The sequence below is a fragment of the Mobula birostris genome, chromosome 12, assembly GCF_030028105.1.
Source record: "Mobula birostris isolate sMobBir1 chromosome 12, sMobBir1.hap1, whole genome shotgun sequence".
NCBI lineage: Eukaryota > Metazoa > Chordata > Chondrichthyes > Myliobatiformes > Myliobatidae > Mobula > Mobula birostris.
This window is the reverse complement of record NC_092381.1, coordinates 4,927,865-4,940,634: the sequence shown is the minus strand read 5'-3', so window position 1 is coordinate 4,940,634 and position 12,770 is coordinate 4,927,865. Positions and strand designations below refer to the sequence as shown.

Below are 12,770 nucleotides of genomic sequence, written 5' to 3'. Positions count from 1 at the left end.
AGTGATCTTAAAGTAAGCTATAAGGTCGTGGGACAAAGAGCCTCTACTCAGCTATGTAGTCTGCGGTGTGCCCCCCCTGGAACAAAGATTGACCTTTGGAGAGATGACCCTGTGAAAAGAGCATGAAATCCCAATTAATTTATCCAGTCTCTAATACTTTCCATAATGGCACCAAGGTTTCAGCACCAGCACCCGGGTTCAATCCAGATCTGCTGGCGCTGTCTGTGTGGAGTTTGCACGTTCTCCCTGTGGCCACGTGGGTCACCCCCCCCCCCCGATTTTCTCCCACATCCTACCAACTTGCAGGTTAATTAGCCACTGTGAATTGCCCACACTATGTGGGTGAATAGTTGGATCGGGTGGGGGGGGGGGGGAAGCTAGTGAAAATGAAATGGGATTAGTGTAGAGAAGATTAGCTTTATCTGTCACCGGCACATCGAAATATAGTGTACAGTGAAATAGGTCACTTTACATCAACAACCAAGAGTCCAGGGATGTGCTGGGGGAAGCCAGCAAGTGTCAGTACACTCCCCACACCAATACGGCATGCCCACAAGTCACTGACCCTAACTGGAATGTCTTTGGAATGTGGGAGGAAGCTGGAGCACTCGGAGGAAACCCACGCGGTCACGGGGAGAACGCACAATCTCCTTCGTTGTGGCGGTGCTCTATGACTCTATGCAAGTCCAGTTGTATCATTGAAGAGAAGTTTGGATTGTAACATGGAAGAGAAAGATATGGAGGACAACGGCCCGGGTCCAGGTAGAAGGGACTGGGCAGAAAACCAGGCTGGCAAGGACTAGATGGGCCAAAGAACCTGTGACTTCATAACAGTGGCGTTTGTGGTATTTGCTACCCATCAGAGATATTTATCAGGAATGCTGCATATGCAGGGCCCTCGGCATTGTCAATGATCCATCTCATCGTCCAACAATCTCTTTGACCCCCCCCCCGACCATCCGGCAGGAGGCACCATTGCATTTGAACAAGGAGCATTAGGATGGGAACTAGCTTCTTCCCCCAGGCTGTAAGACCACTGAATTCCTTGTCACCACTCAGGTCTCATCACGTATAATGTGCCAGTAGTATTATACTGTTTACTTTTTAACTTGTATCATAAATGCACCTTATTGTTTGTTAATTTTTTGTGGTGATATGTGTTATGTGTGAGTCATATGTATTGTGTTGTGCCCCCTGGTCCGGAAGAAGGTTGTTTTGTTTGGTGGTATACATGGTTACAGTTGTATAACAATAAATCGACCTTGAACCTGAAGGTAACTCAGTTCCAATCACATTCCAGTTTCCAAAAACTGAGCCACCTGCTTACCCTTCCAACCAAAAAGGCATCACTGAAAATTTATGTTGGCAATGAGATTCATGTACTAAATGAAAAGCCACTGTATAGTATCCCATACAGTTCCACTGTCTTCTCATTATGAGGTCCCATTCAGTTCCACAGTCTTCTCGTTATTACTGTCCCATTCAGTTCCACAGCCTTCTCGTTATTACTGTTCCATACAGTTCCACAGCATTCTCGTTATTACTGTCCCATACAGTTCCACAGTCTTCTTGCTATGACTGTCCCGTACAGTTCCACAGTCTTGTTATGACTTTTCCTGTAGAGTTCCACTGTCTCTCTGAACTGTAACTCCCACCTCTTTCTGCAGATTTGCAGTAGGGAGCATCCGAACAAGCTGCATCACTGCCTGGTATGGGAACTGCATACCAGGTGGAGGACAGGAAGGCCCTACAGCGGGCAGTGAAAACCAGTCTACCCGCCATCAAGGCATCAAGGATATATATACAGAAAGGTGCAGGAGAAAGGGCCAATAGTAAATTGAAGGATCCCACCCACCCTGCTCATGGTCTCTTTGTCCCACTCCCACCAAATAGGGGGCTATGTAGCATCAACGCTAGGAACCACCAGACTCAAAAACAGTTACTTTCCCCAAGCAGTATGGCTGATCAACACCTCCACCCAATAACTCCACCGGTCCCTTATTATTTCCCATCAGTCACCTTATTTACACCTGGCATCACTTTATGGACATACAATCAATCTATATACTGTAAATATAAGATATCTAATGTATTTATATTTATTGTGTGTTTCCTAAACTATTGTGTTCTTTATCATTTGTATTTTTTTTAATGTTGTGTTGGATCCAGAGTAATATTTCTTCATTTTCCTTACACTTGTGTACAGGAAATGACATTAAACAATCTTAAATCTTGTATCTGCAGTTGTTCAATTTCCTCAACAGAACGACCCAAAGTTACCTTATAGCCTTCATCTCCTGGTTCACCGCGATCTCCACGGGGACCTACAGGACCCTGAGATAGAGAGACAACAGTGTGAGATCTGCAGCTTGGCAACACACGTCTCTTGTGTTGCCCACCGAATAAATCACTGTGAAGTTCCCTGATCATCTGCGCCTCTCTCATTTGGTCTCCTTTGCATCAAGATGACGTGCAATTGATTTCCCTTGTCTATTACGCAGGGCACATCCTTGTTATTAAACCACAAGAACTCATTGTAATGGGAAGCAGGCTTCCAGATGGAAATATTCTTTGACTATATTCCTGTAACAAGCTCAGTGTCAGTAAGACCAAGCAACTTATAGTTGACTTCAGGAAGGGGAAGTCAAGGGAACACACATCCCTCATCGAGGAATCATCAGTGGAAAAAGTGAGCATTTTTAAGTTCCAGGGTGTTGACATCCCTGAGGGTCTATCCTGGGCCCAAAACATTGATGCAATTACAAAGAAGGCACAACAATGGTATGTTTCATTAGGAGTTTGAGGAAACTTGATATATCACCAAATTTCTGCAGGTGTACCGTAGAGAGCATTCTGACAGGTTGCATCACCGTCTGGTGTGGAGGGGCCACTGCACAGGATCAGAAAAAGCTGCAGAAAGTTGTAAACTTAGCCAGCTCCATCATGGACACTAGCCTGCCCAGCATCGAGGACGACTTCAAAAGGTGATGCCTCAAAAAGGGGGCATCCAACATTCGGGATCCCTATCATGCTGGCCATGCCTCTTCTCATTGCTACTGTCAAGGAGGAGGTATAGGAGTTTGAAGGCACACATACAATATTCCTGGAACAGTTCCTTCCCCTCTACCATCAGATTTCCAATTGGACAATGAATCCATGTACACTACCTTACTATTATTTCCACTCTTTTTGTACTACTTTTTAAAAATATATATTTCTTATTGTAATTTATATTTACATTTACTTTTATTATTAAGTATTGCACAGTACTGCTGCCACAAAACAACAAATTTCACAACATATATCAGTGATAATAAACCTGATTTCCTCGGAGCCCAGCTACTAGACAAACTATGAAACACAGGCCAAACATTCCCAGTATATTAGGTGAGGCACAGCCTTCAAAGCATCACCGGTGTCAGCCAAACAGGAGGAAAAGAAGAGATGAAATCAAAGAAAGCTGCAGGAGCTGAAGATCTGAAATAAAATCAGAGGACTTTGGAAACACTTGCAGGTCAGGCAGCATTTGTGGTGAGAGAAACATGGTCAAAGTTTCAAACTAAAGACATTGCCTGGCCTGCTCAGTGTTTCCAGCATTTTCTGTTTTTGTTTCAGAAAAAAAGAGTTCATGTTATCGCAAAATAAATCTGATTGGCCCCTTAAGGTTGTCATAGCCAGTGGGTGGGGTGTTAGTGGGGACAAGCTTCCACTATCGATTAAACGCTCCCAATGGCGTGTGTTTCAAATAGCCTCTAACAACCAAGTCCAGCTCCTGGCCTTCATAAGTGATTTAGCTACTATGCCCAGAGGAACCATTTCTACTGACAGGAGAAGGGGTAAAAATGGGTTACTGGAGCCTTAAAACCAGTTATTTTGGGCAGATAGGGCTCATCAGTCATGGCTGGCAGCTCATCTAGAAGAGGGAAAACTCTGATCTCAAACCTCTGCTTTCTTGCAATATATGCGCTTGTGAGGAAGGCTTCAGGAATAAACCCCAAGGAAAATCTGGACTTTGAGTCCCTAACGCAGTCTTACATTGAGTTCAACACTGACCAGCATCTCCTGTGATGCTGCTGGTGCCACTGCCGTTCCTTTGGATTCATCTGTTGCATGGAGAGGGGCAACAGCTCGCACTCCGTTTTGTACAATCCTGCCCTGTGTATCATGTGAACAGCTGGGACGCAATATTCAAGGCTGACCCCAACTAACAGAGGGACTCAAGTTTGTTTAAGCTGGAGCTGATGGTCTACAGAGCCTACTTAAAGAAAAGCCCTTTGAAATAGCAATATCTTCCTTCCAAAAAGAGGACAATTTCTCCAGTGAAGACGCCACAAGTAAAGAGAACAAAGATTTAGATTCTAAACGTTAAGATCCATCCAGATGAAGGGTCCCGACCTGAAACATTGACTGTCTGCTTCCCTCCACAGGTGCTGCCTGACCCGTGAGTTTTTCCAGTACCTCACTTAGCTGCATGTCCCAATGCTTATTGAATTTAGATGCCATTGCAACTTGTCAGCTAATTTGTACATAGCAAGCTTCCATGGCCAGTATGTCTTGATTCATGTTAGGAACCTTAGTTCAGAGAGTGACATCAACCATAATAGGGAGATGGTGCAAAACGGCAACTTCTCTGCTTGCATCTTCAGAAACAACTCTATTTCTATCTTCAATATCTCTTTTTTTTCCTTTTCAAGGTTCTTTTGAAGACCCTGACCTGGAGTTACGCTCTGACTTTGGTTCTTTGCAGGAATGGGACCTGCTCTCAGGGCCTCACGACCAGCAGCTTTTTGATATCCCAAGGACGTGGCCTGGAAGACTAGCGCACCTTCAGGGTGCCGGACTTTTGTGGCTCTGTAGACGGGCTGATTCAAGGCCAGTTGCCCTGAGTGAAGCGTCGCAGGAGAACATGGAACATTGGGAGCAGCGGGTTAGCTGCTGGGAGTTGTAGGTTGAGAGACCTGAGCTCTCTGGGCACAGAGCTTGGAAAAAGTAATGCAACAGACTTTTAACATCGTAAATCAGTGCGTTGTTTGTTATATCTCCCCTCTCGCTGTGAAACGGGGACAACTCGTTTTCCCTTATTAGGGAGAGAGAGAGCCTGTGGTACGTCGAATTTCCGGGTGAAGGAGTAGTCTTTGGGGTACTGCAAGTCTGTGTCTTTACTGATGCTTTGCTGTATGCTTGAGTACTTGGTGGGGGGAGGTGCAGATGCTTTTTTGCTGGTAGGGGGAGGGGTTGTTGCCTTGCTGCTGCTTGTTTGGGGGAGGGGGGAGCTGGGGGGGGCTTTGGGGTTCTAATGTTCAACTGTCATTCATTCTTTGGGGCACCACTCTGTTTTCGTGGATGCTTGCAAAGAAAAATAATTTCAGGATGCAGACTGTATACATTTCTCTGACACGAAATGTACCTACTGAAACCTATTGAAATCCCCTCCTATTCATTTCCAAAATAGTGCTGTTTATGTAGAATATGGAACATACAATCAATGGTCACTTTATTAGGTATGGGAGTAGAACCCGGCATGGTCTGCAGTTGTAGTCCATCCACTTCAAGGTTCGATGTGTTGTGCATTCAGAGATACTCTTCTGCACATCACTGTTTAAATGCGTGGTTATTTTAGTGACTATCACCTTCCTGTCAGCTTGAACCAGTCTGGACATTCTCCTCTTCCTCTGGAGCCCTTCGCTCCCAGTGGGGCATAGGCCATTAATGACCTCCCGTCTCCACCATCCTCTGTTCTGAGCCAGTTTCTCCAGCGTGGACTAGGAGAGCCCCAGTCATCTAATTTCAGCCTTGATTTCTTCCCTCCATGTGTTCTTTGGACATCTCCTTTTCCTCTTTCCTTGGTGATTCCATTTTAATGCCTGCCTGATGATGTTGTTGGTTGGCTTCCTCAAGGTCTGGCCAATCCACCTGCATTTCCACAGTTTCCCACAGTGTCTCATTGGTTACTTTGTCAGTCTGTCTGAAGCTTACAATCCGTCTCAGGCAGTGGTTGATGAAAGCCTGCAGTTTTTGTCGAGTGCAAACACGAGGAATTCTGCAGATGCTGGAAATTCAAGCAACACACATCAAAGTTGCTGGTGAACGCAGCAGGCCAGGCAGCATCTCTAGGAAGAGGTACAGTCGACGTTTCGGGCTCAGATCCTTCATTAGTCCTGACGAAGGGTCTCGGCCCGAAACGTCGACTGTACATCTTCTTAGAGATGCTGCCTGGCCTGCTGCGTTCACCAGCAACTTTGATGTGAGTTTTTGTAGAGTCTTCTTTGTTGTTCTCCAGGTTTCAGAGCTATATGGGAGCACCGTTTTAACATTTGAGTTGTATGTTCGTGGTCTTCTGCTGCTGTAGCCCGTCCACTTCAAGGTTTGACATGTTGTGCGTTCAGAGATGCTCTTCTGCACACCACTGTTGTAACGTGTGGTTATTTGAGTTACTGTCGCCTTCCTGTCAGATTGAATCAGTCTGGTTATTCTCTGACTTCTTTCATTAACAAGGCGTTTAGGCCCACAAAACTGCCATTTACTGGGTATGTTCTCGTTATTGTTAGCATCCTCTGTAAATTCTAGAAACTTTGTGCATGAAGATCCCAGGGAATTAGCAGTTTCTGAGATACTCAAAGCATCCCAACTGCCACCTATAATCATTTCACAGTCAAAGTCACTTAGATTCAGGAGCACTTTTTTAAAAAAATCTGGCACAGCACATCTCTGTAAGATCATAAGACATAGGAGCTGAATTAGGCACTTTGGCCCATCGAGCCTATTCTGCCATTCAATCATGGCTGATCCTTTTTTTACCCCTCCTCTGCCCCACTCCCCAGCCTTCTCTCCGTAACCTTTGATGCCGTGTCCAATCAAGAACTCCTTTGAACTTACCCCCCAACACCTTAAATACATGCCCCGTAGTATTCGGCGATACATACAAAATGCTGGAGGAACTCAGCAGGCCAGGCAGCATCAACAGAGGGGAATAACATTTTGGGGAGAGACCTTTCATTAGGACTGGAAGGGAAGGGGGAAAAAGCCATTTCAACCATGTGGAAAAGATGCTGGTTGTCCTCTCTATCTGTGCCACTCATCATCTTACAAACGTCAGTCAGGTTTCCCCTCAGCCTCTGGTGTCCTGAGAAAGCAGCCCAAATTTTCCACTCTCTCATTGTGGACGTACCCTCCAGGCAGGGTCCTGGTAGACCCCTTCTGCACCCTTTCCAAAGCCTCCAGATCCTTCCTATAATGAGACAACCAGAACTTTATTCAATAATCTAGATGTAGCTTAATTAGAGTTTTATAAACTGTCGCGTTGGACGGAGGAAATGGACAAGGTCCTCTGTGACTGCTTTGAACCGGTGGACTGGTTAGTATTCAAGGACTCAGCAGCTAACCTCGATGAGTATGCCTCAGCTGTCACGGACTTTATCAGGAAATGCACGGAGGACTGTGTGTCTCGCAAGACAATCCGGGTATTCCCTAACCGGAAACCTTGGATGAATTATGAGGTCAAGTCCCTTTTAAAGGCTAGAGCTACGGCTTTTAGGTCCGGGGATACCAGTCGCTACACGGAATCCAGGCGTGAACTCTGGAAAGCCATTAAGGGCGCCAAGAGGCAATATTGAGCCAAGTTGGAAGCCCAGGCTAACCAAAGGGACGCCAGTAGACTATGGCAGGGTCTAAATAAGATCACTGGGCGCAAAGAAAAGGCTGGGAATATCAATAACTGTGGTGCTTCTCTTCCTGACGAACTTAACGTATTCTACACGAGATTCGAACAGAACAGGAGTGTCCCGCTCCCTCCGGATGAACCGGACCTGGTGGCATCGAGATTCATCGTCACCGAGGAGGACGTTAGAAGGGCCTTCCTGAAGATAAATCTAAGGAAGGCGACGGGCCCAGATGGCATCCTGGGACAGGTTCTCTGGGCCTGTGCAAGTGAGCTAGCTGGAGTGTTTGCTGACATCTTCAACTGCTCCTTGCTTCAGTCTAAGATCCCCTTGTGTTTTAAGAAGGCAACAACATCAACCACAGTCTACCGGTCAACCTCGACGCTTTGCAATTCGCCTATTGGAGCAACAGGTCAACGGCAGATGCCATCTCTCTGGCCCTACATTCCTCCTTAGAACACCTGGAGAATAAAGATGCATAGGTAAGGCTCCTTTTCATTGACTACAGCTCTGCCTTTAATACCATCATTCCAAATAAACTGATTCCTAAGCTCCGGAACCTGGGCCTTAGCACTCAGATCTGCAGCTGGATCTTCAACTTCTTCACAGACAGGACCCAGGCTGTAAAAATAGGGGACAAGCTCTCCTCTACAATCACTCTGAACACTGGTGCCCCACAAGGCTGTGTACTCAGCCCCCTGCTGTACTCACTGTACACCCATGATTGTGTAGCCAAGTTTCCATCAAACTCAATATATAAGTTTGCTGATGACACAACAATTGTAGGCCGTATCTCGGGTAATGATGAGTTTGAGTACAGAGAGGAAATTAAGAACCTGGTGGCATGGTGCGAAGACAATAACCTATCCCTCAACGTCAGCAAGATGAAGGAATTGGTTGTTGACTTCAGAAGGAGTAGCGGACCGCATGACCCAATTTATATCGGTGGTGTGCAAGTGGAACAGGTCAAAAGCTTTAAGTTCCTCGGGGTCAATATCACAAATGACCTGACTTGGTTCAACCAAGCAGAGTTCACTGCCAAGAAGGCCCACCAGCACCTTTGCTTCCTGAGAAAACTAAATAAATTTGGCCCACACATTTTAATTCCACATCCCATTCCCATTCTGATATGTCTATCCATGGCCTCCTCTACTGTAAAGATGAAGCCACACTCAGGTTGGGGGAACAACACCTTATATTTCGTCTGGGTAGCCTTCAACCTGATGGCATGAACATTGACTTCTCTAACTTCCGCTAATGTCCCACCTCCCCCTCGTACCCCATCTGTTATTTATTTATATACACACATTCTTTCTCTCTCTCTCCTTTTTCTCCCTCTGTCCCTCTGACTATACCCTTTGCCCATCCTCTGCTTTTTCCCCTCCCCCCTTTCTTTCTCCCTGGGCCTCCTGTCCCATGATTCTCTCATATCCCTTTTGCCAATCACCTGTCCAGCTCTTGGCTCCATCCCTCCCCGTCCTGTCTTCTTCAATCATTTTGGATCTCCCCCTCCCCCTCTCACTTTCAAATCTCTTAGTAGCTCTTCCTTCAGTTAGTCCTGACAAAGGGTCTCGGACCGAAACGTCGACTGTACCTCTTCCTAGAGATGCTGCCTGGCCTGCTGCGTTCACCAGCAACTTTGATGTGTGTTACTAATTTTTATGGATGCACCGTAGAAAGCATTCTTCTAGGGTGCATCACAACCTAGTATGGAATTTGTCCTGTCCAAGACCGAAAGAAGCTGCAGAAGATCGTGAACAGGACGCAGCACATCACACAAACCAATCTTCCGTCCATGGACTCACTTTACACCGCACGCTGTTGGAGCAGTGCTGCCAGGATAATCAAGGACACGACCCACCCAGCCAACACACTTTTCGTCCCTCTTCCCTCCAGGAGAAGGCTCAGGAGCTTGAAGACTCGTATGGCCAGATTTGGGAACAGCTTCTTTCCAACTGTGATAAGACTGCTGAACGGATGCTGACCCAGATCTGGGCCGTACCTTCCAAATATCCGGACCTGCCTCTCGGTTTTTTTGCACTACCTTACTTCCCATTTTTCTATTTTCTATTTATGATTTATAATTTAAATTTTTAATATTTACTAATTTTAACTATTTTTAATATCTTTAATATTTAATATTTGTGATCCAGGGAGTGTGAAGCGCAGAATCAAATATCGTTGTGATGATTGTACATTCTAGTACCAATTGTTTGGCGACAATAAAGTATAAAGTATAAAAGTACAAAGTATAAAGCTGCAACATAACTTCCTGACTTTTGAATTCAATAGCTTCACTAAAACAGGCAAGCATGTCATACGCCTTTGTACCCACACTATCAACTTGAGTAGCCTCTTTCAGGGAGCAATGAACCTGTACCTCAAGGTCCCTCTGCTCATCAACATTATTCAGGATCCTGCCCTTAACGATGTGCTGCTGCTTTATATTTGACCCACCATGGTGCGACCTTTCACATTTGGCCAGGTTAAACTCCTGCCATTTCTCCGCCCATATCTGATCCATATCCCACTGTATCCTTTGTCAGTCTTCTACACTCTCCACAGCGCCACCAATCTTCGCATCATCTGCAAATTTACTAACCCACCCATTCAGGCATTTCAGATTAACACCTCAGCCTTCCCTCTTTTCCGCGAGAGCATCGGACAGAAGAAAAAGAAGTTAGATACTCTGAAATGGCTTCCCGGTGTGCGAAGGACAATGCAGTGAAACACAATGTTAAACATTGTTTACAGAGATTAACAATATTTGCCACGAAAAGAATGACCTACTGGTTCACCTAGAGGCCCAGGTGGTCCGGGAGCACTGCTGTCTTCACCTGGAAAGCCCTAATAGTGGAAGGAAAGGAACAGGGATTACCTCTTCAACCTACAACACTTCACAGCAGTACAGTGTCATCAGCGGGACAGAAATTGAAAGCAGCTTTATATCTCTGATCTACATCATTCTCCTTGTAACTTCCAGACTTAAGATACAGTAGTAGGCCAATTGAGTCCTCTCTGCCTTTCAATACCATGATCATTCTCTCCCCATCCTCTCTCATAGCTCATATCTGTTACTATTGTATTGATATTTATCTTTTGTGTTTTTTCTGTGCTGCATTGGATCTGGAGTAACAATTATCTAGCCCTCCATTACACTGTGTACTGGAAATGACATTACACAATCTGCAAATTTGAAATGTTGAAATTGAACTTCTAAAATTTAGCTATTTTAAGTGCACGTAAGAAATACAAATACCATGTTCCTTCAAAATAAGAGGATAATAACTGAAGTTCTCGACCCTTTTAAAGTTTTAAGTTCTAATCTCTACTGTGATTTGAAATATTTTGCAGTAGGTACAATCAGCAGTTGGAACCAAATCCAATGTCACATTCTTTGTCAAAACATCAGAAATATCAGGCCCTGCTACCCCTCAGTGTTGTCAATATGAGCATGGCTGATCTGCTCCAGGCCTCATCTCCCTTTCTCCAGTTCCCTATCACCCCAGTCCCTTCATCTCTTAAACATTTCTCTCCCTCCTCTTTAAACCACCCTCCCACCAATGATCCAGTCTCCACACCCTCTGGGGTGGAGAATTCGAGATTCACCTCTTTTTGTGAGCAAATGTTCCTACAAATTTCAGCTATGTGGAACCACCCTCCTTTCTTGTAACAATGCACAAGAGTGGACACAAAAACAGTGATAGCCCCTCAGTCCTGTCCCTCCATTCAATGTGACTATGGATGATATACCCCCAGGCCTCATCTCCCCTTCTGTGCCAGTTCCCCCATTGTCCTCAGTCTCCTGATCAGTAAAACATTCCTCTCCCTCCTTAGATCTGCCCGCCAATCCAGCCAGGGCTCGTGACACAGAGAGCATGGATCTCACTTACCTTCTCACCCTTGGGTCCTGGTGGCCCAGAAGGTCCCGCTGGTCCTCGGTGACCCTGAGACAGAAGCACAGGTCATTTATAAATTGTTGTTGAAGTTTTGAAAGGTGTTTTGTAGCCTAGTGAAAAGAATTGTTTACTGACCTGCAGTAAAGCTTAAGTCTGACTGAGATTTAAACTTAGATTTTGACTGTGCATTGAAACGTACAATGAAGAATGTCGTTTGCGTTAACAACCAACACAACGCCAAGGGGCGGCACGGCAGCGCGGTGCTATTACAGAGCCAGCGACCCCGGCTCAGTCCTCACCGCTCTCCGTGTGCAGTTTGTACTGTCTTCCTGTGACTGGGAAGATGTTGCTCCTCCAACCTGAGGGTGGCCCCATGGCGACAGTGGAGGAGGCCATGGACTGGCATGTTGGAATGGGAATGGGAAGTGGAATTAAAATGGCTGGCCACTGGGAGATCCCGCTTTTTCTGGCGCATGGAGCTTAATACAAGGGGGCATAACTTTAAGGTGATTGGAGGCAAGTATAGGGGGGATGTCAGAGGTGAGTTTTCTACACTGGCAGTGGTGGCTGTGTGGAAAGTGATGGAGGTGGGGACATTTAAGAGACTCACAGACAGACATATGAATGCAAGAAGAACAAGGGGTTATGGCTGCATGGGAGGGAAGGAGAAGGTGCAGTAGGTTAAAAAGGTCAGCACAACATTGTGGGCCAGGTGTCTGTACTACGCTATACTCTTCTATGTTTCATGTTCTAGCTCCTGAGTTGTCTCAATGCTAACTTTGCCACAAAATTTATGTCTAATGTCAGAGAAGATTAGATAACTTAGCTTTAATTGTCACAGGTGCATTAAAAACACTGGAACATTGGGTAGCGGGGTGGGGATATGTCTCTACATAGTAGGTGTAAGACACTCCTTCTCTCTGCCAGCCTGCAGGTCACCTTTGGGCAAGGTGTAGAACCTGCTTCGCCCCAGATCAGGGTCACGTGAACCCATGGGAGCAGGTGGTGGATGGTTGTATGAGCAGCTGGTGCAGATCACAAGTCCTAGTTACACGATGATCTCTGAAGAGTATTGATAACGTCTGGGGTCACCCGTCTTGTAAAGACACTGCCCAGGAGAAGGCAATGGCAAACCACTACTGTAGAAAAATTTGCCAAGAACAATGATGGTCATGGAAAGGTGATGATCGTCTGCATCATACAACACGGCACA

The 12,770-nt window shown here is 45.7% G+C and overlaps 1 protein-coding gene across 1 annotated transcript in view; it reads right to left on the bottom strand.

The window, feature by feature from the left end:
* The window catches only part of LOC140206426 (uncharacterized), a 620,054-nt gene that overhangs the window by 109,689 nt on the left and 497,595 nt on the right, over positions 1-12,770 (bottom strand). The window contains exons 42-44 of the mRNA XM_072274794.1: positions 11,552-11,605; positions 10,449-10,505; positions 2,281-2,334 (exon numbers count right to left, since the gene is read on the bottom strand). Of these exons, the coding sequence (XP_072130895.1) occupies positions 2,281-2,334; positions 10,449-10,505; positions 11,552-11,605 (165 nt within the window). The remainder of the gene's footprint in view (positions 1-2,280; positions 2,335-10,448; positions 10,506-11,551; positions 11,606-12,770) is intronic.